At 38.8% G+C, this 23,787-nt stretch overlaps 1 protein-coding gene across 2 annotated transcripts in view; it reads left to right on the top strand.

Moving 5' to 3' along the window:
• grip2b (glutamate receptor interacting protein 2b) overlaps positions 1-15,074 on the top strand; it is a 243,520-nt gene extending 228,446 nt beyond the window's left edge. The window contains exons 18-25 of one of the 2 annotated variants that reach the window (XM_084745930.1): positions 118-257; positions 1,298-1,492; positions 1,634-1,790; positions 4,994-5,108; positions 6,691-6,904; positions 7,079-7,287; positions 11,143-11,289; positions 13,662-15,074. In XM_084745930.1, coding sequence (XP_084602056.1) covers positions 118-257; positions 1,298-1,492; positions 1,634-1,790; positions 4,994-5,108; positions 6,691-6,904; positions 7,079-7,287; positions 11,143-11,289; positions 13,662-13,820 — 1,336 coding nt within the window. In that variant the 3' untranslated portion in view covers positions 13,821-15,074. Of the gene's footprint in view, positions 1-117; positions 258-1,282; positions 1,493-1,633; positions 1,791-4,993; positions 5,109-6,690; positions 6,905-7,078; positions 7,288-11,142; positions 11,290-13,661 lie in introns of both variants that reach the window. The other variant, XM_084745938.1, reaches the window with a different exon arrangement.
• The last annotated feature ends 8,713 nt before the right edge of the window (positions 15,075-23,787 follow it).

The following is a 23,787-nucleotide window of genomic DNA, read 5'->3' as shown; positions in this document are numbered from 1 at the left end:
AAATGTAATTTTATAACTGAGTATATGAACAGCAAAGCTAATGCATTGCTCGTACTGAATTGTACATTACTTTGTGTGCATGCGTGTATGTTAATGCGTGTTTTACTGTGTGTGCAGGACAGGGGCTATTCACGTAGGTGATCGGATCCTGGCCATCAACAGTGTCAGTTTGAAAGGCAAACCTCTGAGTGAAGCGATCCACCTGCTGCAGATGGCCGGAGAGACTGTCACCCTCAAGATAAAGAAACAGCTTGACAGTAAGTATGAACAACTGTTAATTATAACTCTGCACTTGGATCACAAAATCTCCTATAACAGCTGGCGTTTGATTTGATTTCTGGTTTTGAGTCAATAAAGTTTTATTTGTTTGTTTGTTTCTTTTTTTTAATGCATGTTTTTGATGCCTCATCTTTATAACAATTACCCAGCTTCTGTACTCAGTCCTGAACCATAGACTGTAAAAGAAGTGGACGTAGCCACCGTGATGTCATTCATTAGTTTGGGGCTTTTTGAAGCCTCTAGTTTGGCATTTTGGCAGTCACCATTTTGTTTTTGTTTTTTGGAGCTAGAAATTCCCATATTTGGACAGTAACATGGCAAACATTAGGTTATCAGCTAATGCTCTACACTAGCTAGCTTGCTTGGTTAGCAAGATGCATCTCTGTGATATTAATTGGGATGCTAATTTTGGCTAGTGAAAAACAGGCTTAAAACAAAATGGTAAAGATGAACAGCTGATTCCAAAAAGTGCCTGACAGTACAGCTGAACAGGATGTTTTTAGGCAAACAAAATGTTAAACCAAAGCACAAAAACAAGTTCAGCCACAAGGTAGCCACATCATAAAGCACACTCTGCTTCAGCCTCTGAAATTTGAGAAATAATTTAATTTTCTCATTGAAATATGACTAACCAACTACTGGAGTCGCCTCCTGGTGGCCTTTAGAAAGAATGCACTTTTAAGTCACTTTCACATCAGTTTCACTTTTCAGAGCTGGAGGCTACGTCCACTTCTTTTATACTGTCTATGTCCTGAACTCAGTGTGTTTGGAGTTAGCTTTATAGACAAGACCCTTAAGACCCTTCCTGGATGCCTGTAAACTGTTTAGAAATAGGTAACTTAAAGGTTCTGTCATATTTTTACTTATGTTTTCTTCTTGTGAAGACTTGCATTCATTGTATGTAATTAGTTGGTAATCCAGAGAAAATGAACCTTGTCTGAATGCAAGCTGATTGTCTTCCTTGTCGTTTGATGATCATTTCACTGGACAAACCCAATTCCAGATTTTTCTCTTCAAGATTTAGAGGAGAGGAAGGCAGCAGAGGCAGAGGACACAACAGAGAATGAGCTTAGTGACCCTGAGGAGGATGATCTGACAGACAGCCAACAGACAAATAAGCTCTCAGAGCTTTACTCCACAACCATACCCAGCGTGGACTCTGCCATGGAGTCATGGGATGGCTCAGGGATGGATGCCGGCTATGGCAGCCAGGGTAAGCTTTGGATTAACACATGTAGATGATTAAAGACCAGCATTGCCACACACTGCAAAGCATGTTTAGAATAACTCTTCGAGAACTTTGATGGAACACAACTGATACAAACTGCTGTGGATTCCTTCGCTCCCTCTGCAGGTACGTACAGCCACCAGGCAGCTGGTATCGCCCTCCACCCCCATGAATGGCGCAGTGCCAAGCAGCAGCGCAGCAGCACACCTCCTCCTGGGCGCCGGAAGAACTACCCTTTCAGCGACGGAGGCTTCAGTGAGGATGACTGGGACAAACCACCAGGGTAGGACTGAACATATGAATAAATCATGCATCCTTTATATCTTTGATTACCATTTTTGAAAGCACGACGCATAATTTTAGATCTTTTCATTCAATCCCAGGAGCCATTGGTTTGTATTCATATTCGTACTGCATGAAAATCTGATAATGTGGATCTGAAACTTGCATCATTTATCTAATGATGATTATGTAACCAAAGCAACTGTTACTATATTTCTGTACCTAATGGGAATGAATGAAAACCAGTGGGTGCCTGGAGCGATGTAGCATGGCTGTCACAATGGTTAGCTGCAGTGTTGTGCATGAATGCACTAAAAGAGCGTGTTCATTGAATGTGCCCATGTTTTCAGATGAACTGAACGTGTGGGTTTACAACTAATAAACATGAATATCATAAAATCCTGAGGGACTTAATGATACACACATGGTCAGTTGATGAAAAAGTGTGATGCAGACTTGTAGCAGAAAGAGAGATTGTGCAAATATGGACAGAAGTGACAACATGATATAAAAAAACTATTTTATCATGAAGTCTAAAGTGTATGAACCACACTGCAGACTAGGGGTTAATATTTTTCTATAAAATGAGACCTTTTCTATCCCGGGAAAAGAAGCCAATTTTCCCGTGAATCCCGGGAAATTATTGTTATTATTTTTCTTTAAAGGCATAAATTCAGCTAAGCCCTGGTTATTTCAAGCAACATTAAAAGCAACAAGAATAATTAGGCATGTATGTGTTCCTAACCTGACCTTTTTTGTGCATTATTTTGATCATTATTAAGACAAAAGAACACAATTTATGTCCATCAACATTAGAATTAAGAAAAGCTTCACATCAAGCTCAAACTTGACTGTGACTGCCAGAATTATGAAATGCAAACTGTATTGTCTATGATTTGTCTTCTGAGAATAACAACTTCATGAAAGTGATATTTTACAAATCTTCATTGTATGAACTGATGAAAGTCGTTTGTTCGTGTTTTCTAAGCTAAAGGCAAGGCTACTAAGTCTGACAACTTATTTGCCTGACTGGGCAAGTGTTAAAAAAGACTCAAACTATTTAACTATTTTGATACTTAATTAATCATTATAGTATTTTGCATGCAAAAATGGCAGAAAATGCTGTTTTCCACCTCTCAAATATGAAGATTCCCCACTTTTTTTAATATCATATTAAACTGAATATCTTTGGTTTTTGGACTGACAAAATGAGACATCACCTTGGACTTTGGAAAACCAGGTTGGACTTTTCAGTATTTTCTGGCATGCAGCCCTAGATTAAACATGATAATTACTTTTATTTATCAGTGGTTATAAAAAAAAAAAACCCAATAGAGATTAAACAATTTGTACAGGGGCAAGTAAAAGTAGACCGACCCAATTGCCCAACAGGGCAAGTGAAAGAAAAAAAAAGTTAACACTGAACCCTGCAGCATGAAACCACTGATATGGTTCTTTTAGAATCTATTTGATTGACTGCAATGATTCAGTCATTTTATTTCATGATATTAAAATACATAAGAGTTCCATTTGACAATTTGGGCAAAAATAGTTGTTCACATAGCACAATATTTCGTCAGCTTATTAGCATTATATCCAGGACTTTCCTTTAAGGGTGGTTGGAGTCATATTGAACATGGGCCAGTCACTCTCCTGCCACACCAATCATTTTTGGAAGATGAGAAATAGGATGATGTGATCACTTTAAAAACACAATTAAAGTTGAAAATTAGATAATTGCTCTGATATTGTTTTATTTTCAACCAAAAGAGGAGTACAGAATTCATTAAGTGCCAGTTTTGTTCATTATAATATAAATATATAGGCCCTAGTTCTCATCATTGTGAGCTGTATTCTAAAGTTGGGTGGCCCCCTCCCCCTGTCCTGAAAAGGCACGATAGACACTGGGTTTTATTTATTTATAAGGCCCTTAGTTCACCCCCTTACATCACTTTGATGCACACCCTCAAGTGATTGGATTACGCTGCAGGTGCCGGCTTTTCTTCCTGAGTTTGGAAAATCCAGTTTTTTCGCATTGTGCACCTGCAGCATGGAACGACATGCCAAACAATCTAAAGCTTATCTCATGTTTTTTTTTTTCCTCAGGGCAATGTAAACCTTTAACTGTACCACACTTCACTTCCAGATGTTCATGTTTTGATTCATTTGCTTTAAATTTTATGTTTTTATTTATTATTCAGCTTTTATTCTTTCTTAAGGTTTTGTTGTGGCTAAATCAATTCATCATTTAGTCTACACAGTGTTACAATAATACAAATGACCAGCATAACAGTCCAAAATCATAACATATATATAATGATATAAATCAGGAATAAGAATTGCTGGATCTTCAAATTTGAGAAGCTGAAACTGGTAAATGGTTTGCAATTTTATGTATTAAATAAGTTTATTTGATAACAGAAAATTGCCAACTATTTTGATATCACTCTAATTGAGTAATTGTATACCCTAATAACTCTGGTCTTTTATTTTCTACATGCAAGTGTTAATTAGAAGGTTGCGTGTGATTCTCTGGTTGTGCCAGGATCAACACCAACAGCTTGTGGTACAGTGGAAATTTCACTCTGGTTGTTGAGTCATGAATTCTGACTGAGTCTCTGTGTTTTTGTGTGTGTGTGTGTGGTGATGAGTCAGGAGGTTAAGCCTTGTGAGGATAGCAACATTCACTGGGGTTATATAACACTAATGGGGGTGGAGAGTGAGAGGGTAAGGATGGCGAGAAAAAAAAAAATCAGCTGCACAGTGAAAGTGAATTAATCTTGTCAGTCAAGGACATTCAGCGTTAAAAGATTACTCATGTTGGATTTAACCAGAGCGAATAGCCTTGTCCTGTAATGACACCGCTCTGGATTCACAGCGGCTTTTGTTGATGATGCGACGCCATTGCTAATGCACAGAGAAGAGCACAAGGGGTTTAAGGCTCAATTTCGCAGGACACATTTGTTAACATTACAATGACTCTTGATTGGTTAGTTTACTGTTTTAAGATGCTACAGAGAAAAAAAGCACAATTATCAGAATGTAAAAGTCACGGCCAAGAGGCAGATCTACCAAGACTCAGTCCAAAAACACTGTCCAAATGTGGACGCTTTGTTTTATTTATTGTTAGTAAGTTGAGACACAATGAGAACTTTTTTTTCCAAAGCAGCTTTATTTAATTTCAGCTGTGTTTATGTTTGACAGATTTATTGGCCAACAACCAGATGGTATTCTGCTGGATCCAGATGACAGTTTCTGGTGTCAGGCGCTTGAAGATCTGGAGACCTGTGGCCAATCGGAGCTCCTCAGAGAGATAGAGGTAAGTTAGCATGTTAGCATCCACATTTAGCTTAAACTGCAGTTACCACAAACAAGTGACCTCTTCTTTCTAGGTAACAGTAGCATCAAACCTTATCCATGTATACAGAGTTCTGCAGGATGATGTATTTTTATAGGCCAGTTTGAAGGTTAGCATCGCTCTGACTCCCTCCATAAAAAGCCAATGGGATTTTTCTATTGGATTTTGGATTAGTGCCAAAAATAAGCTCTGTAGTGAACAAAGGTTATTGACACTTACACATTTGGTCAGCAAGATAATGTTCACGTTAACAGCACTTTTATTATTTGTGAAGTGTAAATGCAATCACCACCACCACCACCAAATGATGATGATCTAACATCATCATTTAAGTCACTAAAGACTTCCAAAGTGCAAAACAACCACTGTTGTTACCCATGTGTTAACAACCACTTTCTTAAAGAGCTTCAAAATTCACAAATAAGGTATTTACTGACGTATTTTATGTTGTAAAACAAATGTGTCAACAAAAGTCTCCGAAGCTTGTGTTTACCACAGACTTAATTTCAGGCAAACAAAGGAAAACCCTTTCAAAAACCCATTTACTTTGAGACGAGGGAACGGGAGGTGCTAATATGCTAACTCAGTGGTTTTCATTGTCTAAGACTGTGAGACTCCCCACAGACGGAGTGTGGAAAAAACTGGCCCCTACTTAGTTTACTTGCTTAGTTTTGCTCAATTCCTGGATGTCTATGGGATCATAGAGTTATTTGATCCTATAGACACTCAACAGTTGAGCCAAGTTAGCCTAATATTACTTTTTGACAAGATAAAACTACACCAAATACATCAAAATGGTATTTATTAGTTTTTGACTCTGGGAATGTGGTAAAAAACAGCAAAGTTCCCTAAAACTACTTTCTGTCTGAACCGTCTTTTGACCCAAATCACATACGTTTAGGCTATTCTATGATCTCTTTTGATATATCACGGAATATTTTTCACTTCTATTCATTCAACCACTTTGAAAACCTCTGTGCTAACTCATTTCCAGGTTCTAGGACTCGTTCATGCAGTACTCTATACGCTCAAACTGGATTTATACTTAATGGTAGTCCCACCGCAGGTTATGATTCATAAATAGACGACAGATTCCTCCCGTTGGTTAACACCCCTGCAACATAAGATGGATCTATCATACATGATCAGGCCATATCATGCTTTAATTATAATCCCCACGGTAACTGTTTTTATTCTTCCATTTACTTTGTGATACACAGTGATGGTAGATTATGATGTCTATTTTGTATTTTCTCATTTACTGAAAGCACAGTATGCAGACTATGGCAGAACAATGGCAGCTGGGTGTGTATGCTCAGTATCTATGCCATAACTTAACACACTAATATAATTACATCCTCCATCCATAATAACAGCCACAGACGCCAAGTGCTTTTGAATGATTAACAGTAATTTTACTTGTCAAACATTGTAAGATCTTGTATACTACAGGTATTTTACCATCATTATCACTCACTAATTAGCAGTTTTATTCTCATCTAAACCACTGCACCACTGTAGTTTGATTGTGTGGTTTGTGCAGGCATCCATCATGACAGGAACAGCCATCAGTTTGGGTGTAGACGGTGTCAACAAGCCTCCAGCTGAGCCCATATTGAGTCACAACAGGATGAGCCCCTTACGGAGAAATTCTCTCCTGCACCAGGGGAACCTGCTCCACCAGACTACACACCTCCACCAGGGCGCCCATCTGCACGAGGAGGCCCACCTGCATGAAGAGGCCCAACTCCACCAAGGTAGTTTAATAGCAAATGTGACAGAGCAAAGGGGGGTTGTCTCTCCAGACCCATAATATAGGACTGATAACTCTAAAGTCTAGTACAATGTCTTTCTAATTGAGAGAAAATGAACTAAAAGAAAAGCTTTGAAATACTTTTAATCAAATTTAAAAACACTTTCATTCCACCCAGATGCCCACCTGCACCAGGAGGCCCATTTCAACCATGAGGTCCACCTGCATCAAGGAGCCCACATCCACCAAGATAACCAATCCCCTCTCCTGCACCACGAGCCCAAACCCAAGGCCTCATTGAGAGTGTCAGAGAGGACGTGGGAATCTCGTCGGATCAAAGAGGAGATGCAGGGCATTCTGTCTCCAACGCCTCTGGAGCTGCACAAAGTGAGTACAATCCTCTGTCTGAAGCCAGGATGTGTCTTCTGGTCTGGGTAAGACTTGCATTAAATGTTGACAGGAGTAGGTGAAGTGAGAGCAACAGAACAAAGAACAAAGGTAAAGTAAATCCAAAACTCCTTAATTTTTGTGTTCACTTTTGTAAGAAAATAAGTTCAGTCAGTGGGAAAATGGGTGATGTGCTGTTAGCAAAAGTATTCTTTTGTAATCTACTTCATCAAGGTTTCAGTGCAAACTATTAGTTCTGATTGAAGGAACATGGAGAAAAAAGACCAACACCGCTCTCATGTCTGTCTGGGAAGTACAGAGCCAGAGCCAGGAGAAGATTAGCTTAGCTTAGCATAAAGACTGGACTGCTGATCACCACCTGGTATTAGGTCCGTATTTACTGCACAGACATGATCATGATGTTGATCTACCTCGCTGCAAGCAATGACTTTGGACAGTGGTCTGTCTTTTTTGTACGCTAACGCTGTAACGCTAGCTTACTATCTGCAGAAATGTTACCTTCAGCAAAACTTGTTTTAGAAACTACTGCATGAACAAACTCATGTATTCTTCCAACTAGGGTTTAAATATTAGTTATATGGGGGGTTTGAGGAGGAGAATGTGGGCAAGTGCAGAATAAAAGTAGGCCAACAACAATGCATCTTTCTCTGGCTCACACCCAGCTGGTCAGGCTGGGTGACTGTCATAAGGTCAGCTGCACTGTCACAGTTATCAGCTACAAATCAGAATTTCCATTTCTTTATAATGCCAGTAATCTTGTGTCATTTGCCAAGAGAGCAATAAAATATGCACACAAGCAAATTATATTGTTTCACATGCCGCCATGTATAAGATATCACTCCTTGCGTGCAGATTTATCAATGGAGTGTGGTTGTGGTTGGGAACCGCTGCCCATACTTAATGTTACCTCACAAACGCCTTTGCCAGTAACTCAGAGCTTCCTGACTGGGACAGAAGGGGTCATCAAGATTTAAAAAAGAAAAACAGGTCAGCATGGGAGTGATTGGCGGTGAAAGTGACCAATCATAAGAGGGCCACAGCCTGCATTGGTTTCCACCCTGAAACTGACACAAATGATCCGCGTTAGCTGAACTCAACCTCAAGAGCAGAGAGAGAGGGAGAAAGAGAGAGCTGCTGCAGTCCTGAGTTCTCAAAGTAGACAAGTCCCTGCATGCAGGCTGCTTGTCCACTAAATGTATAGTGCAATATACACACAACATTCTTTGCACTCCCCTGTGTTGTAGCCTGTACAACTCTCTCTTGATGAGGTTGTTGAATTTGTATGCAAGGAGTTCTATCGTATGTCGCAGTTAATATCCGCGCATGTGAAATAATATCATTTGCTCTTGCGTATGTCTTGTCGCTCTCTCGATATATGACATATTTCTCTGCCAAATGTGCGACCGTTATCACTGTAACTTGACAGGTGTAGCAACAGTAACTAAGGAGAGTGAGGCTTAGCAAAGGGTAGACTGAGGGAAATAAGTTGTTTTGTGTTGTGTCCAGCTTCAGAGCAGACATTTTTTTTTGACAGGAGGAAAATCACAGCGATAACACTAAGAATAATACAGCTCTACCAGAGCACTGAAACTGAAGCAGCTTAATGGAATTCAGCCAACATGAAACTGTTTTGATTTACACATGTGCTTTTCCTGCCGTCACATGTCAAAACATCTTTTGTAAAAAAAAAAAAAAAAAGCTTATCTGTACTTATGGAGTTAGTTCAGGTTTAAGAGGTCAAAGTTAAACTTTTATGAGTTTGAGGAAGACAAAGTTTTTACAGTGCAGGCAGGGTATTATGTAATACACCATAGAATGTACAGTATAGCAGCCCAACCCCCCCTGGGCAACGATTATGCTGGCGGTTACATGTCTGTCCTGTGGATTTACACGATAATAATGACTTCATACAGGGGTCTGCTCAGACTTGCAGAGCCCAAGGCCAGGATGAGAAATACATGTGATATCCACTGGGAAAAAATACATTAAACTCTGATGAGCTCATTGGTCATCAGCCAAAATTTTACAACGTCTAAATGGTCTCATTAAAAGATCATACAATATTCATATATCATATAATACAGCCTTTTCAGGGTTTTTTTTGTTAAACCACAGTTCTTAGAAAACATCTGGCCTGCATTACCAGTTGTAAAACCTCTGTCGTGCATTTATCCTGCAGTTAATTATCCATCAGTAAAGCATGCAGCTTGGGTGGATACTGTACATTATGTCCTATATAATAGATCCACAGTCACAAAGCTTAAGACCTAATGCTTTTAAATCAGCTACTACAATCACACAGAAATCCCTCAATCCATGTTAGGTATGAGGTCAAATTTAGCATTTTTCTTTCAGTGTTCTTAAAAAAAAAAGGATGAAATCATACGAAATGTTGCTCAAATGTTTATACTTGGTTCAAAGTTTGGAGAAGCAGAGAACATGATCAGAAATAAAAGGTATTTCAGCTACTTAAGAATGGTCCACATAAAAACAAAAATAATATGCATGTAATATTTTCACTGCTTTATCTTTCTGCTTTTCTGACAGGAAACCACTGTAATTTAAGCTCTATCAAACCAACCAAACTCCATGGGTGAAATCAGGAATTTTATCTCACAGTACACGGGAATTGCAGGTCTGCCTTTGTATGTTTTATGTCTTAAAAGGATAGTTCAGATTCACAGATGTCACACCAAAAAACAAACAAACTAAGAGATGGTGGACCAGCAACTCCAGTGTTGTGCGAGATAAAATGACCAATTTCACACATGTTGCTTGGTTGTTTCGGAGAGGGCAGTATTTTGCTCATACAACAACTTCCCATCAGGAAGAAGGCTGTCTTGACTGCTAGATATAGTGCTAAAAATTAAATTGAAATAATATTGATGTTTTTTTTTCCTTTAAGGTGGACCTTTTTTAAGTAGCAGAATTTTTGTCGCTGACCCTGTCTACAGCAGTACATCCTTAGCATCCAGCATCCTTAGCCAATGGGCATATGATATAGGTAATACACTGACTATCATGTGACGATCAATTTATCGTGTATCGGAAACAAATCGATGCAGCACTAGCATATCGATACATCTCATTAGGACGCGCATGTGTTTCATTTTTTGGCATCAGGGAGCTGCCACTGTTAACTTTCCTCCGTTTGCTCCCTCCCGCTGTTTTTACCTGCACCGCTCTCGCTGGATGCCTGCTGCCGCAATCACAGAAACAAGCGCTCCCTCCTCCCTCTCCCGCATCTCCTCTTCATTTGCTCAAAACAGACGGCGCTGAAAAAGGCGACAGAAGTGACATTGTACCGCGTCGCACCACCAAACTTTCACGATGCGCAAGTGTGGAATAAGTTTGTGTTTTATAAGAAAGATGAGAAACGCTGCTGCAGATCATCTTATGCAAAACGGTGGAGTACAGAGACACAAGTCTGAAACACAAAGATGTCACAGAGCATCACTGTTCCTCCACACTAATCAAAACCACAGCACTCTTCATATGAAACAGAGCAGCAGATCATCTTACTGCAGAAATACTGATATTTTAAAGTTTGTTCACAGATTCTCATTTAGGCTACAGGATCTCATTTACACACGAGACTCATAATAAGATATAAACACCACTGTAATGTCTCCTCTCTGTCTCTACTGTTACTATATTTAGTAAAACTATCAGGATTTTTTGGCAACTAACAGCACTCTACAAACGTAGCATTAATTGGATCAAAATGTAAAGACTGACACATTGCATTGTCTTGTATTGCATGTTTAAACTTGACTGAGCTAAACTGAGTTATTTGACCAAACCAACCTCACATCTGTTTGTTGTCTTCCGTAGGTAACGGTGATAAAGGACCCGGAGATCGACGACTTTGGCTTCAGCGTGTCAGACGGCTTCCTGGAGAAAGGCGTTTACGTCAACATGATCAGACCTGATGGGCCAGCTGACCGAGCCGGGCTCAAACCCTACGACAGGATCCTGCAGGTAATGAAAAGGGATTCAATTTAAAGGGATAGTTCGGGCAATTTGAAGTCAAGAAATGATGGAAATTTTAAGGAAATCCATTAAAAGAGATAGTTTGTATTGCGGCTGTATGAGGTACTTACTGTATTACCTTCAGTGGGTGATGGTTGACACGCCCCCAGTTTGGAGAAGCAGCAGGAGTACAGGTGTAGGAAGCTAAGCAAGGTACTGCTTTAGACAGGGTCAGCATACAGCCTTTTGAAATGGTAAACTGATGTTATATAAGCTAAATATCACTTCCTCCAGACCAACCAGACTCCACTGGTGAAATCAGTCATTTTATCTCACAGAACACAGGAGTTGCTGCTCTATCGCTGCCTTAATTTGTGGATTTGTTTAAATTATTGTGTGACTTTGGTGAATCCGAATTAACCTTTTAAAACATCAAAGTCACACAGTAACTCAAAGAAACTAAGAGATCGACGCAGCAATAGATCAGCAACTTCCATGTTCTGTGAGAGAATGATATTAGGCTTAAATAACAGTCATTACCCTTTGTAAGGGGCTAAAATATCTTTTTTCTGCTACAGGACATTGCTTAGTTTTCATGCTAGTGCTTTTATCTGCTTCACGTGACTGGGGGTGTTTTGATTGCCATCTACTGTAGGGAGTAGTGTGACTCTCAATAATTACCTAAAAGTGATAGTTTACCCCAAAATGACATTTCACTTAATATCTACTCAACACTGTGCTGATGTGAGGATGGTTCACAAAACACTCCCGGATCTTCAGCGGAAAACAGCACTGCAGCCAAATCCAGTACAATTGAAGTGAATGGTGACCAGTTTTAAAGTGTAAAAAAAGAACACAACCCCCCCCCCCCCACAAAATGTCTCCAAACTGCTTGTGTAATCCAAGAGTCTGTAAGCTGTGACATTAAAATTTGACCCAAAAAGACGCCATTTATGTTCATGTTTTTAGCCTAAATATCAACTGTAGCCTCTCAGACTGGATCCATGTGCACACGCCTGAAGCGGGTACACAGGCTCTCGCCCAAGCGGCGTGACACGAGATATAGCGATACCTTCACAACATGCTACCTGGAAGCGACTCAGACAACAGAGAGAGATCTGCTCAGAAATAGTGACTTGTTACACGTACAGTTGACTTCGCAAACTTTCAAGAAAGAAGAAAATGTCAGAGGACTTCGACATAGAAGAGGAACATCATTTCTTTGCTGCAGCTGTGCAGCTTACGGACACCTGGATTACACCACATGAGCAGTATGGAGACATTTTGTGTTTTTTCTGTGTTCTTTTTTTACATTTTAAAACTGGTCACCGTTCACTTCAATTGTACTGGATTTGGCTGCAACGCTGTTTTCCACTGAAGCTCCGGGAGTGTTTTGTGAACTGGAGATCTTCACCCATCCTCACATTCAGTAAAATTTCATTTTTGGGTGAACTATCGCTTTAACAACCCAACATCAAAAAATCCAGATGCTCTTTTATACATAATCCAAATAGCAGTTGTATGTTTGTCACAGGTAAAGTTAGTCATCTAACTTCTATTCTTATGTTTCATTTGTTTAAGTCCAGACTGATGATAAAAAGCCCCTCAAAACAAGCAAGAAGTCAAGATGGCTGCAGTGAAGGCATGGAAGAGCATCACTAGGAAAGATACCTAATAATCTAATGATATTTTCAGACATTTACTCACCATAAAGGATTTAGCTCCAAATAATAAATATGAGTTAATGTCTTCTAAATTTCAGCCCCATGAAATTAGACCACTTTGTATAAAAATGTGTACAATTACTACATGATTCATCTAATGTGGATGTGAACACACTCTAATTAAAGCTCAAATGCACCTCTTTAATGTGGTTAACCATGTTAAACTGTAACTATCTTGTATCTTGTAGCCTTTAGCTGAAGCTGGTCAGTCATTAGCTTTGTTTCCATCCAAATGTACTGCAAATTGCAACTGAATTTTCAAGTTAATCGACAAAATAAACTGAATTAATGTTTGTTTCCATCCACTGCCTCTGTGAGATTGTACCATTGCTGATGTGTGCAACAATATGACGCGATTAAAAGACGACTAGTCAAACCTACAACGGTGAAAAACAATCTAGAAAACAGGAAAATGGGATGGAAATATGACATTTCTGTTTGTCATGAATGTATTATAGAGTCATAGGAGCGATCATGTGAGTTCTATGTTCGCTACGTCAGAACTTGTTTTCTGCAAAATTGAGAAAGTTTTTTTTTCAAAGGTTGTTTAAAAATGCACATAAAAACATGTAGATGGAAACACAGCTACTGCTAGTGAAATGAACCATCAGCAGTACCGTGTGCCAGAGCAGGCATTGTTGGCGTCTCTCCGTCCAGGTGAACCACGTGAGGACGAGGGACTTTGACTGCTGCCTGGCGGTGCCTCTGATCACAGAGGCTGGAGACAGACTGGAGCTGGTCATCAGCCGCAACCCACTGGCCAACGAAGACACAGAGGACAATAACAACACTTTGGACCATCCACTAGACCTGTAACACACACACACAGATGCACACACAAAAAGACTGTCAGATGACTCTCTAGACATTCACACACATGCATTCACTCTTTCACACTCAGGCAGGAGACATAGTATAACTGGTGATGAAGTGCAAAGTTACATATACTGGAACTGGCCCAAATATACACACACACACACACACTTCACACATTGGCTTGCAATAACTCTACTTAAACACAAAGACTCGTACACATACACACTCACGCACTTGCATGCTCACACCCCCCATATACACTGAGTTGAACTGCTGTCAAACGGTATATTTCTCTATGGAAGCACAGCCACAGTGCGGAAAAACCACCAGAGACGCTCTCCTGAAGGCTGGCTCAGAGTCCTCAGTGTTGGTCCAACATTAACAACCACTTAGCTGGCACTTTAACCGGCCATTTTAAATGAATCTGACTCTTTAAATCTTGTGTTTACTTAGGACAAATGAATAAAACCTGCAATTTGGGTGAGGTAATTTTAGCTATTTTTAATGCCAGGCCACAGGTTTATAGAAATTTCTTGTGCCAACAGCACCAGAGGGATCTGCCTTATTACATAATAATGGGATTTTAGGAAATTTCAAGTGAAACTGCCTCACTCACTTTGCAGATTTCGTTTGTTTTAAGAAAAGTTGAGACTCAATAGAAGATTGATCCAACGGTTTATGAAGGAATATAGTATGACTGTGATCTATATAGATGTAGCCATTGTAGAAGTCCATATTGCTGCTAAGAGTCTGCTCAAAAACTGCTGCTCCACTGCAATTCCAAAAGTCACTTTATGGAAATGTCAAGTTTAGATCTTTTTCCAGCTTTCACATGGTGGACTTCTAGATTGGATACCTCTGCACATCATAAAATCAGCACAGCGATATTAAAACAAATCTAAACTTTTTACATCATTACAAGCTCGAGAAAACTTCATCACAACTGCCAACTGCTTTGTTCAATCTAGTCATCAAAGAGATAAGAACAAAGGGAGGGAAATTGGAAATTTCTTTCTTCTCCTGATGAAACATGGCATCTAACAAAGGCAACTTTAGCTGCAACACATTTGGGAAGCTGTGCTCATGGAGGTTTCCCCCCGGAAGAAACTGTGTTGCCAACGGAAGAACATAGTCCTGCAAGATTATTAGAGATTTTTGACCCTTTTCTGTTTGGTTTGGTTTTGTTCTTTGCCAACTGCTGGGAGAGCTGCCCATCTACATTGCCCAATCTGTCAGTGCATTTGTCTGAGAGCAGTAGCTACTATGTACGCATTTTAAATAGCATGATTAGGGTTTAGGATCCGCATAATCAGAAATAACACCTATTTATGCCATTAAAGGTGCTGTTTGTAGCACTTATGAGAAATTCCACACCACTTAAATTTTAGACATTAGTATAATTGCCATAAACAGAGCAGCCTGACAGTTTTCATCAGCATCAAAACTGTATTTTACACTGTGAGCTACTGAGGCAGGTAGGGGGAATAATTGCTTTATGACACAAAACAGCAATAAAGCAATGTTCTTCAACAACAAACAGAATGAAATCTTGCAAGTTTCCGGTGAAAACAAAAATTAAAAGAAATGAAAGGCTGATGGCGACATATTTATCCAACATGGTTTATCTTTACAGTAAACGGTTTATAATTCCCGCTGGCACACATCTCACAAGTGGCCACACTTAAGAGTGTTTGCACCAACGTCATTGCTTCGGGATGCGCAGCCATTTTGGAGATACTGTGATGTAAACAACCGAATAGATTACATTTTGAATATTCAGTCCAAGCCAACTTCAGGATGTCTAAACCATGGAAAAGTTCAAGAAAACATGTGGAAGCTGCTAAAACATACAGAGAATGACTTCGTCAGCAGGAAAGGGTGAAGGTTAACAGGTGGTCTAGATCAGTGGCTTCCAACTTTTTTCCCCTGGAGCCCCCCTACTTGTTCCTAAGGAAGAGCTGAGCCTCACCAGACCTTTTACCCGCAGACTTTTGTATAAGTTGCAGGGTTTGTACAGGTGATGGAAATCCTTGAAAACACTTGTAGTCATGTACTGGATAAGGAAACTTGAAATTAAACAGAAAATAAGAAAATAAAAAAGACAGGAATAAACAAGAAAAAAATTTAAATGAGAAAAAATGTGTTTTATATCTTATTAATTATTAATGATTCATCAATTAATCAATTGTTAGCATTTTCAGCTATTGGTTAAGGAAAATGCACAAAATGCATCACCCTAACAGACAGCCAAGTCTACTTACAGACAGGTGGCACATTCTGAAACATGAAACTTTGTCACAAAACATAATTTTGTTTGATAATAGCACAATAACATCTGATTTAATGTGATGAAGAGGTGAAATAATCATTTTGTACATAAATATGTAACTTACCACAGCTGTAAAGTTCTGAAAAAGATTGAAATGCTTGAAAAAGAGCTTAGATTTGGAAGAGGAGAACAAACCCTGAAACTGATTTTATTTGACATGTGCACCTCAGAACAGACAAAGTCTTAGGGACCCCCTGTGACCTCTGGTGACCCCTTAAGGGGGGCTGGACCCCAGGTTGGGAACCAGTGGTCTAGATCCCTACGAGCTGACTCATTCTTCTTGTCATAATAACTTGATGATTTTTCCTTCTACTTCCTATCCCGACAAAGTGAACTAGCTCATTTTTTGGCCAAGCCCACAGACTGCTGAGGACCTTAAATATTACAAATGTTTGCTGGTGTTCAAAAGGTGACAGAGGCTCAATATCAGCCCATCACTGACGTGTATTATGAAAGCAATATCACCAATATGGCCAATTTCCAGATTGACGGCACGCTGTGAAAACACTCTATAGCCACTGATAACAGTAACAATAGTTTCTCAGAGAACACTCTATTTGATGGGTCTCATTTTCTCCTAAAAGTGTGAGTCAGCATTAAAGCTTCACACTCCCTGTGCTCATAATTTGATCACATATTGCTGCAGATACAGATTGTTGCAAAATTTACAGGCATAACTACTGTAAGCATGTTTAGCATTATTGGTATTCTTGAAAGATACATAGATAGTTGGCTAACTCTACATATTCCTATGTCAAAACTGAGTGCAACACTGTTAACAACAAGCAAAGTCAAGAACAAGTAACATCCTCTCTGCTATAGGAAGCAACCGGGTTCATGGGCAATGCAGTCCTAAAAACAACACCACAAAAACATTCCAAGCATTAACAGCACCACTGTTTTGGAAAAGATGCATCACAACCACAGTTTCATTTAAGCTACAAGCTACAACAGCTATTTTGGTAACTGATAACTGAGCAATGTCTACAGTAGAGATCAACCATGTAGATCAACGCTAAGATGTTACTGCTGTTTGGCTTTGTAGGAAAGACTGGCCCTTCTGCAGGACAAGGATCATGAACAAAGTTAAAGGCATCATCTGCATACAAAGAGATTCATCAGGAGGCTGCAGATAAACTGTTCAGACTAGAAACAAGTCACACACACACACACACACTCTTATATAACAGGGCCAGCATGCACAGATGACAGAAGGACACGAAACAATGCAGTTTGTGAGTGTATGCGTTTGTTCATGTTTCTGTGTGTTTGGATGTGTTGTATTGCTGCATCTGTGTCTGTGATCTGCATGTGTGTCTGTACATTTCTGTGTTCATAGGTGTGTCTGAAAGGGTGAATATACATGCTGTAGCGCGCTCGATTTTGCTAACTGAAACCATGTTAGCCTTTTGTGCACCCGTTTATACTGGCATAATACTACAATACCCATGAGCCATGGCTGCTGCTGCTGCTTTGGAAACAAAGCTAATCAGTGGTGCGAATTCACTTTGTCAGTGCAACCAGCACATCATATACTGGCGTCTTTCTTACACCCCAGTCTCACATCCCAGGTCACAGTTTGGGTAGGTTTAGGCACCAAAAGCACTTTCTTAGCAATAAGCAGCAAAACTACTCTGTTAGGTTTAGAAAAAGTTCATATTTTAGGTTAAAATACGTATCTTACATACATCATGTGAAGTAACTTGAAAGAAGACAAAATATCAGTATAGACAACTTGGGAATGAGGACAAAACAGGGCATTAAAATTGATGAATTTATCCAAAATTGACAGGAAATACACTAAAGGTCTAATGGTTATGCTGCTGAGAGAACTAATAATACAATCTGCAGCTTAAATTGACTTCTGAAACTTTTACTTTGATCAGCCTGGAAAGGCAAGTAGCAGAATTTTAATCTGTGATCAGATGTTTTGACCTGAAGTGGACCAATGTGACTTTTTAATCTTTCAAAATCTTCTGCGCTGGTAATTTAACTGGGAGGATTTTATGCCCATTCAAGCCGTTCAAGTGCACCCAAGACAGCTCCACCCACTTTGCAACTCTGGCATGTGGGTATTGTAGTAAAACAAACTTGTGGAAATCTGAACCTATCATTTAATGACTTTCCTTCACGCTCCCACCTCTCCTCACCTCCTATTTTTGGTCTGTTTGGTAACAACAGAGATTCCTTTCACTTCCTCCACCCCCTGTTTTCATGCTTTTCTCTCACTCCTGCCAAAACTCTCTCTTTGCCCCAATTATCTGTGGATTAACAGAAATGAGTGCGAGACTACGAGAAAGAGTGTATACGGGCTGGAGCTAACTTTTTTTAATACATGTGATCCTGTGTGTGTGGCTCTAATAATATGGTGTGAGTGTTAAAAAAAAAAAAAACATCAAGCCAAAACATATAACACAGACACACACAGGAATAATGTGTGAGATTGTGTGTGAAAGAAGAGGACAGAAAATAGCCTTTGTGCTCCGAAGGATTGGAAAAATATTTGACAGGAACAATCACAACCTCTGTTCTCTCACTATGTCTCTCACTCTTTCCTCACGTTGTTACATAATACAGTTAGAATCCAGCTGCCCCCTTTGAGAACACACATGTGTGTGTGTTGGAGTGTGTGTGTGTGAGAAAATGAGGGAGCCTGTGTGTATATGGCTGTATTGGTATGTGTGCCTTTTTGTGTCGAGGTTTCTGTGTGTGTATTATACATGTGTTTACATGTACGTATCTGTGTTTCCTTTTGAGCATGAGCATTTGAGCGTGTGTGTGTGTGTGTGTGTGTGTGTGTGTGTGTGTGTGTGTGTGTGTCGCAGAGAGAGCCAGGTGGTGTACATTTCATTGTACAGTGGTGATTTTAAATTTCAGGGCTGTGGGCCGTTCACTCTCCCGTACAAAACCCTAATGAGACTGAAAACAGTATAAACTCAGTTTTTGTGAGCGAGCCGGAGGAACTTTTTCATAAATAACAAAAAAGGGACATTTACTTCTCTCCAAGCACTTACTACAAAAAAAAAGAAGCACACTGTTGAATACCATGCACTGTAAGTATTTTCATGTACAACAGAACAAACTTGTCTGAGTGTTTTTTACGCAATGTCAAGTGGCCAAAAAAAAAAAAAAAAAAAAAAAAAAGTTTTGTAAAGCAACAACAACAACAAAAAGACAAAATGCTGAGAAAAGCCTTCCAAATTGTTCTGTTGGTTTTAATGTATGTATGTATGTATGTATGTACGTATGTATGTGTGGTCATCCATACTCCCTATGCATTTCTGGGTCAAAGGTCAGTTTAAAGCCCAATCCGGAACCGCAACAAAAGTCTGTAAGAATAAAGAAGAATTCCTCTGAGCTGTTTAATGTAATAAATGTGACAAATTACAGTTAAGTGTTTTTAAATGTAAAAATGATAAAACATTCAATTACTGTGACAATGCGACTAATATTGTAATCATTTTAAACTAATATCACAAATGGGAATGGGAGAAATGTTGCAATGTCAAGTCTGAAGATTTTATAATATAGGCCGACTGCGTTTTATTACACTGGCCTGTTTTCATTACCCCCGAGCCCATTAAAGGATGTCATTACATTTACATAATCTGGCATTTATTACATCATCAGCTGCAGCGTTTGTGCACGCTCCCTTCAGACACACACTCTTACAAAATGCATTGTGTTTTCACAGTTCATTTTAACCCAACGCCTAAAAAGAACCCCGTTTTTGAGGAAGAGGATGGTCAAACCCTCCAACCAGTCAGTTTAAAAACACCAGGCTGGTGAAGTGCAATGAGTTTGCATTCCTGTTTTCTCTTAATGAGAGCTCTGGCAGCAGGTCATTACTGTATGCTTCTATAACAACTTCCTGTTGGGGATGCTGCACGTGTTGGGGTTTCCTCCTGCATGAGTTGCTATTGTGCAGTGTAAACAGTGATTCATTCATTACCTTAATTTGGATGCACGTGGCAAAAAAAACATTGCTTTCATTGCCTTCATTTTTTTACCCTACAGTGGCCACATTGGAGGCTCTCAGCTGCTAGCTAACAGCTGCAGAAGAACTATACAACTAAAGGTAGCCGAGCAGGATTAAGGCATCTGTATTCCACTGGGTCTGATCATTTGATCAGATTTTACATGTTTTCTACAAAATCACAGTATCCCTTCAATTAATCATTCTACTTCCCAGAAAATTGCAGGTAACAATTGATAATGGTTTACTAAATATGACCTTATTACCTAGATAAAGGTTGAATATCGTCAGCGAACCAAATTTATAAGTTAGCTTGCTAATTATAGCTTCTTGTCAATAAACTAATGGCATTCTGCCCACAACACTACAGTTAAACAGATGACCATAATATCTGGTTAGCTAACAATTAAATTTCTGCCCACAAAACTACAGTAAACTAGCCAGAGTATTAAGCTAACCACTAGTTTATGCTCAAAAACTTTGGCAAACTAGCTAATCATTAGTAGACTATCTGCCCAGAATACCACAGTTGATTTACTGACCATAGTATTTTGGTCAGCTAACCATTACTTAAGTGCCACCAAAATTTAACTTGTTAACTAGCTAGCCACAGCATCTGTCAGCTAGCCATTAGCTACAGTAAATATTGAACCATAATACCCAGTCAGTATACAATTACCAGGCTTACTGTCCAGAAAACTACAGTTACTAATAGTTATTACTATCAACTAGACAGAATATTAAGCTAACAACTAGCTTGCTGCCAGAAAATGGTGGTAAACTAGCCAATTATTCATAGGCTATATGTTGATGGAACTATTTGTCCATTACCCAGAAAACTACAAGTAGTTTGTTAACCATATATTGGGTCAGCTAACCATTACTGTATTGCAAACAAAACTAAAGTTAACTAACTAATCTTATATTGGATCAGCTAACTTCTTGCTTATTGCAAACAGAACTACAGTTATCTTGTTAACCATAATATCTGGTCAAATATCCATTAGCTTAATGCCCAGAAAACTAGCCGACAGTTAGCCTAACTTATGTGGTCAGCTAACTGATGGCTTTCTGCCCAGGAAACTGTAGTTAACTATTGAACCATAACTCCCAGTCAGCTAACCATTAGCTGGCTTACTGTCCCTGACACTCCAGTTGACTTGCTAATCATAGTAGGCTATGGTCATCTAGGGAATTAGGCAGTTATTAACAGTTTACTGTATTATCTGGTTTGCTAAACAGCAAGATTTTAGCAGACACGTAAATTCAGCTTGAGATAAGCTTTAGTTCTAAGAGTGATTCTAAATGATACATCACAACTTATTTTTTTTGCAGGCCTGTAACAGTTTTGTCTTTATTTTAACATTAAAAAAAAAGTGTATTGACAAGCAGCATCAAGGCTTACTGCGATTCCGGATTGGGCCATTAATAATGTATGCGTTGATATTGTGTTTTCTTTCTTTCTTTTTTTTTCAAACTGTGTAAAGTTCTATTCTATGTAATATAGTATTTTTCTATGACAATATTACTCTTCCGGAACATGGGAGAAAATACAAAACAAAACTTATGAAAGGGAAAAATAAAATGTATAACTTTGTTGTTGTTGTCGTTTTGTTTGTTTTTTTCATTTTCTAAGAAACAAAGAGTGTACTGCTATACTTCTCTTTTCGAGAAGAACGTGAGAAAAGATCAAAAGAAAGAAAAATAAAATGTCTAATTTTTTGTTGGGTGACTGGTCGGGTCGTTATTCCGGAGTGTCTTTGTGAACTTGAATGAATCTCAAACACTGTTAAAACGAAAAAAAAGTTGAGAAACTCAAAATTTCAAGGCAACTTCAATCAATTTTAGTTGTGAGCCAAACCCAAACTCTTAAGTTTTCAAAAACTTTTACAAATAATGTTTTTACTTTTCTTCATTATATAAACTTGAATGTCAGTTTTAGAAACTCCAATAATTGTATTTCAAAATTTGCTGAGTAAAGTCAGTGAAGTGAAGGTGAATAATGGTTAATAATTTTATATTTTCAGTTGCAACCATTTAATTGTACCCAAATAATGACATTTTTTGATATAGAATTTTTGCGGACCTCTAAAACTCAAAGATTCAAGTTTATCTAAAGAAGAAAAGTAGATTATTTCAAGAATATTTAGACTTGGAGTCTGATTTAAAACTCAAAGGCAGTTGCCTTGAAATCATGAGTTTTCTCACCGTTTTCTCTCTCTCTCTCTTTTTTTTTTTTACAGTGAATACTTCAGTGCCAATATGACACATTCATGTGTGTGAATGATTAAGTGGCAGCAGGCTGCACTGTTTAAATCACACATATCCCTGTGCACCGTATGCACAAGTTTTCCACCCAGAATTCAAGAACTTGTACAAGAACTTTTTAAAAGGATTAATCAACTAAAGGAACACCTGGTTTTAATTTGGGTTCCTTGCCACAAACAGGCATGTGTACATTTACATGTTCTATCTCATGCAAAGTGTGTACATTTGTCTGTTTATTCTGAAAAAAGAGCGTTTGAGAATGTAAGTACTTGAGCCTCTTTGTATGTATTTTCCCGTCTGTGTGTACACGTGATTTTTTTTTCTCTCAATCTGCTAAATAACATGGTTCATTCTGTGCGTGTATACTGTACTGTACATTCTGCTTCTGCTGACTTAATTATCCCCAAGAGTCTACTGTTACATAACAGCTCCAACACACACACACACACACACACACACACACAGACAGACAAAGGCACAGCAGTAACACATGGAAAAGTAGTTAAATATCCAAAGCACACTATATACACATTTATACACACAAACTCACGCACCCACAAGTATGCACGCAGCCTCCTAACGTGCACACAAACAAGCCAGCCTTGAAACAGGAAATTCTGTCTCTGGACTGTATCACAGGTCTTCATCGTGATTTTCCACTTTCACCAGCAGTGGTGGAGAGGAACTAAAGCTGTGGACAGACCTGAACACAAACCAAAACCTACAAAGACTGGACAGATCACACTTAATGATTGACTTTTTGTCATGACTGCCAGAAAGGAGCGCAAACAAAGCAACCGAGCAAACACAGAGACGACACACTGGGCAGCAGGTAAAGTTTGATAAGAGCTGTATCATTCAACAAGGCCAACAGAAGCTATTGTGTATTTCTGTTTTAACACAGAAACAGACATCATGAAGAGTTTTAGACAAAAAAAGTTTGTTGGTCTGACAAGTCGCAATTCCCAAATCACATTCATAATTTGCAGAATGATCACAATGTGCAGTGACATGCACAGACATTTTGGGGGACAGATGCTCATAAAGTTACATAAAGTAGCACATCTTCTACTTACTTTTATATTTACATGTATTTGTTTTATGTTTAATACAGATTTCTACAAAATGATCAGTTCACTAGATGCATTTTGCATTTCTTATTTCCACATTTATCACGAGAACAGGCAAACACAAAGAAAACAATGCCATATTGTGCATGCTTTAGTGGTCGATAAACTCAAATAAGCATCCGAAGTCAGCAAATCTTTACACACAATTGAAAAAGTGTGGTCTTGTAGAATTATAAGAAATAAAAATGTAGTTGGGGACTTTACAACTTGTTTTTTCATTGAGAACTGATCTCGGGCCAAATTTAAAAATTAATTTATAAAATT

Source organism: Lutjanus erythropterus, chromosome 2, assembly GCF_056507025.1.
Source record: "Lutjanus erythropterus isolate fLutEry1 chromosome 2, fLutEry1.hap2, whole genome shotgun sequence".
Classification (NCBI taxonomy): domain Eukaryota; kingdom Metazoa; phylum Chordata; class Actinopteri; order Lutjaniformes; family Lutjanidae; genus Lutjanus; species Lutjanus erythropterus.
The sequence above is the reverse complement of the archived record's forward strand: the minus strand, read 5'-3'. Positions and strand labels throughout refer to the sequence as shown.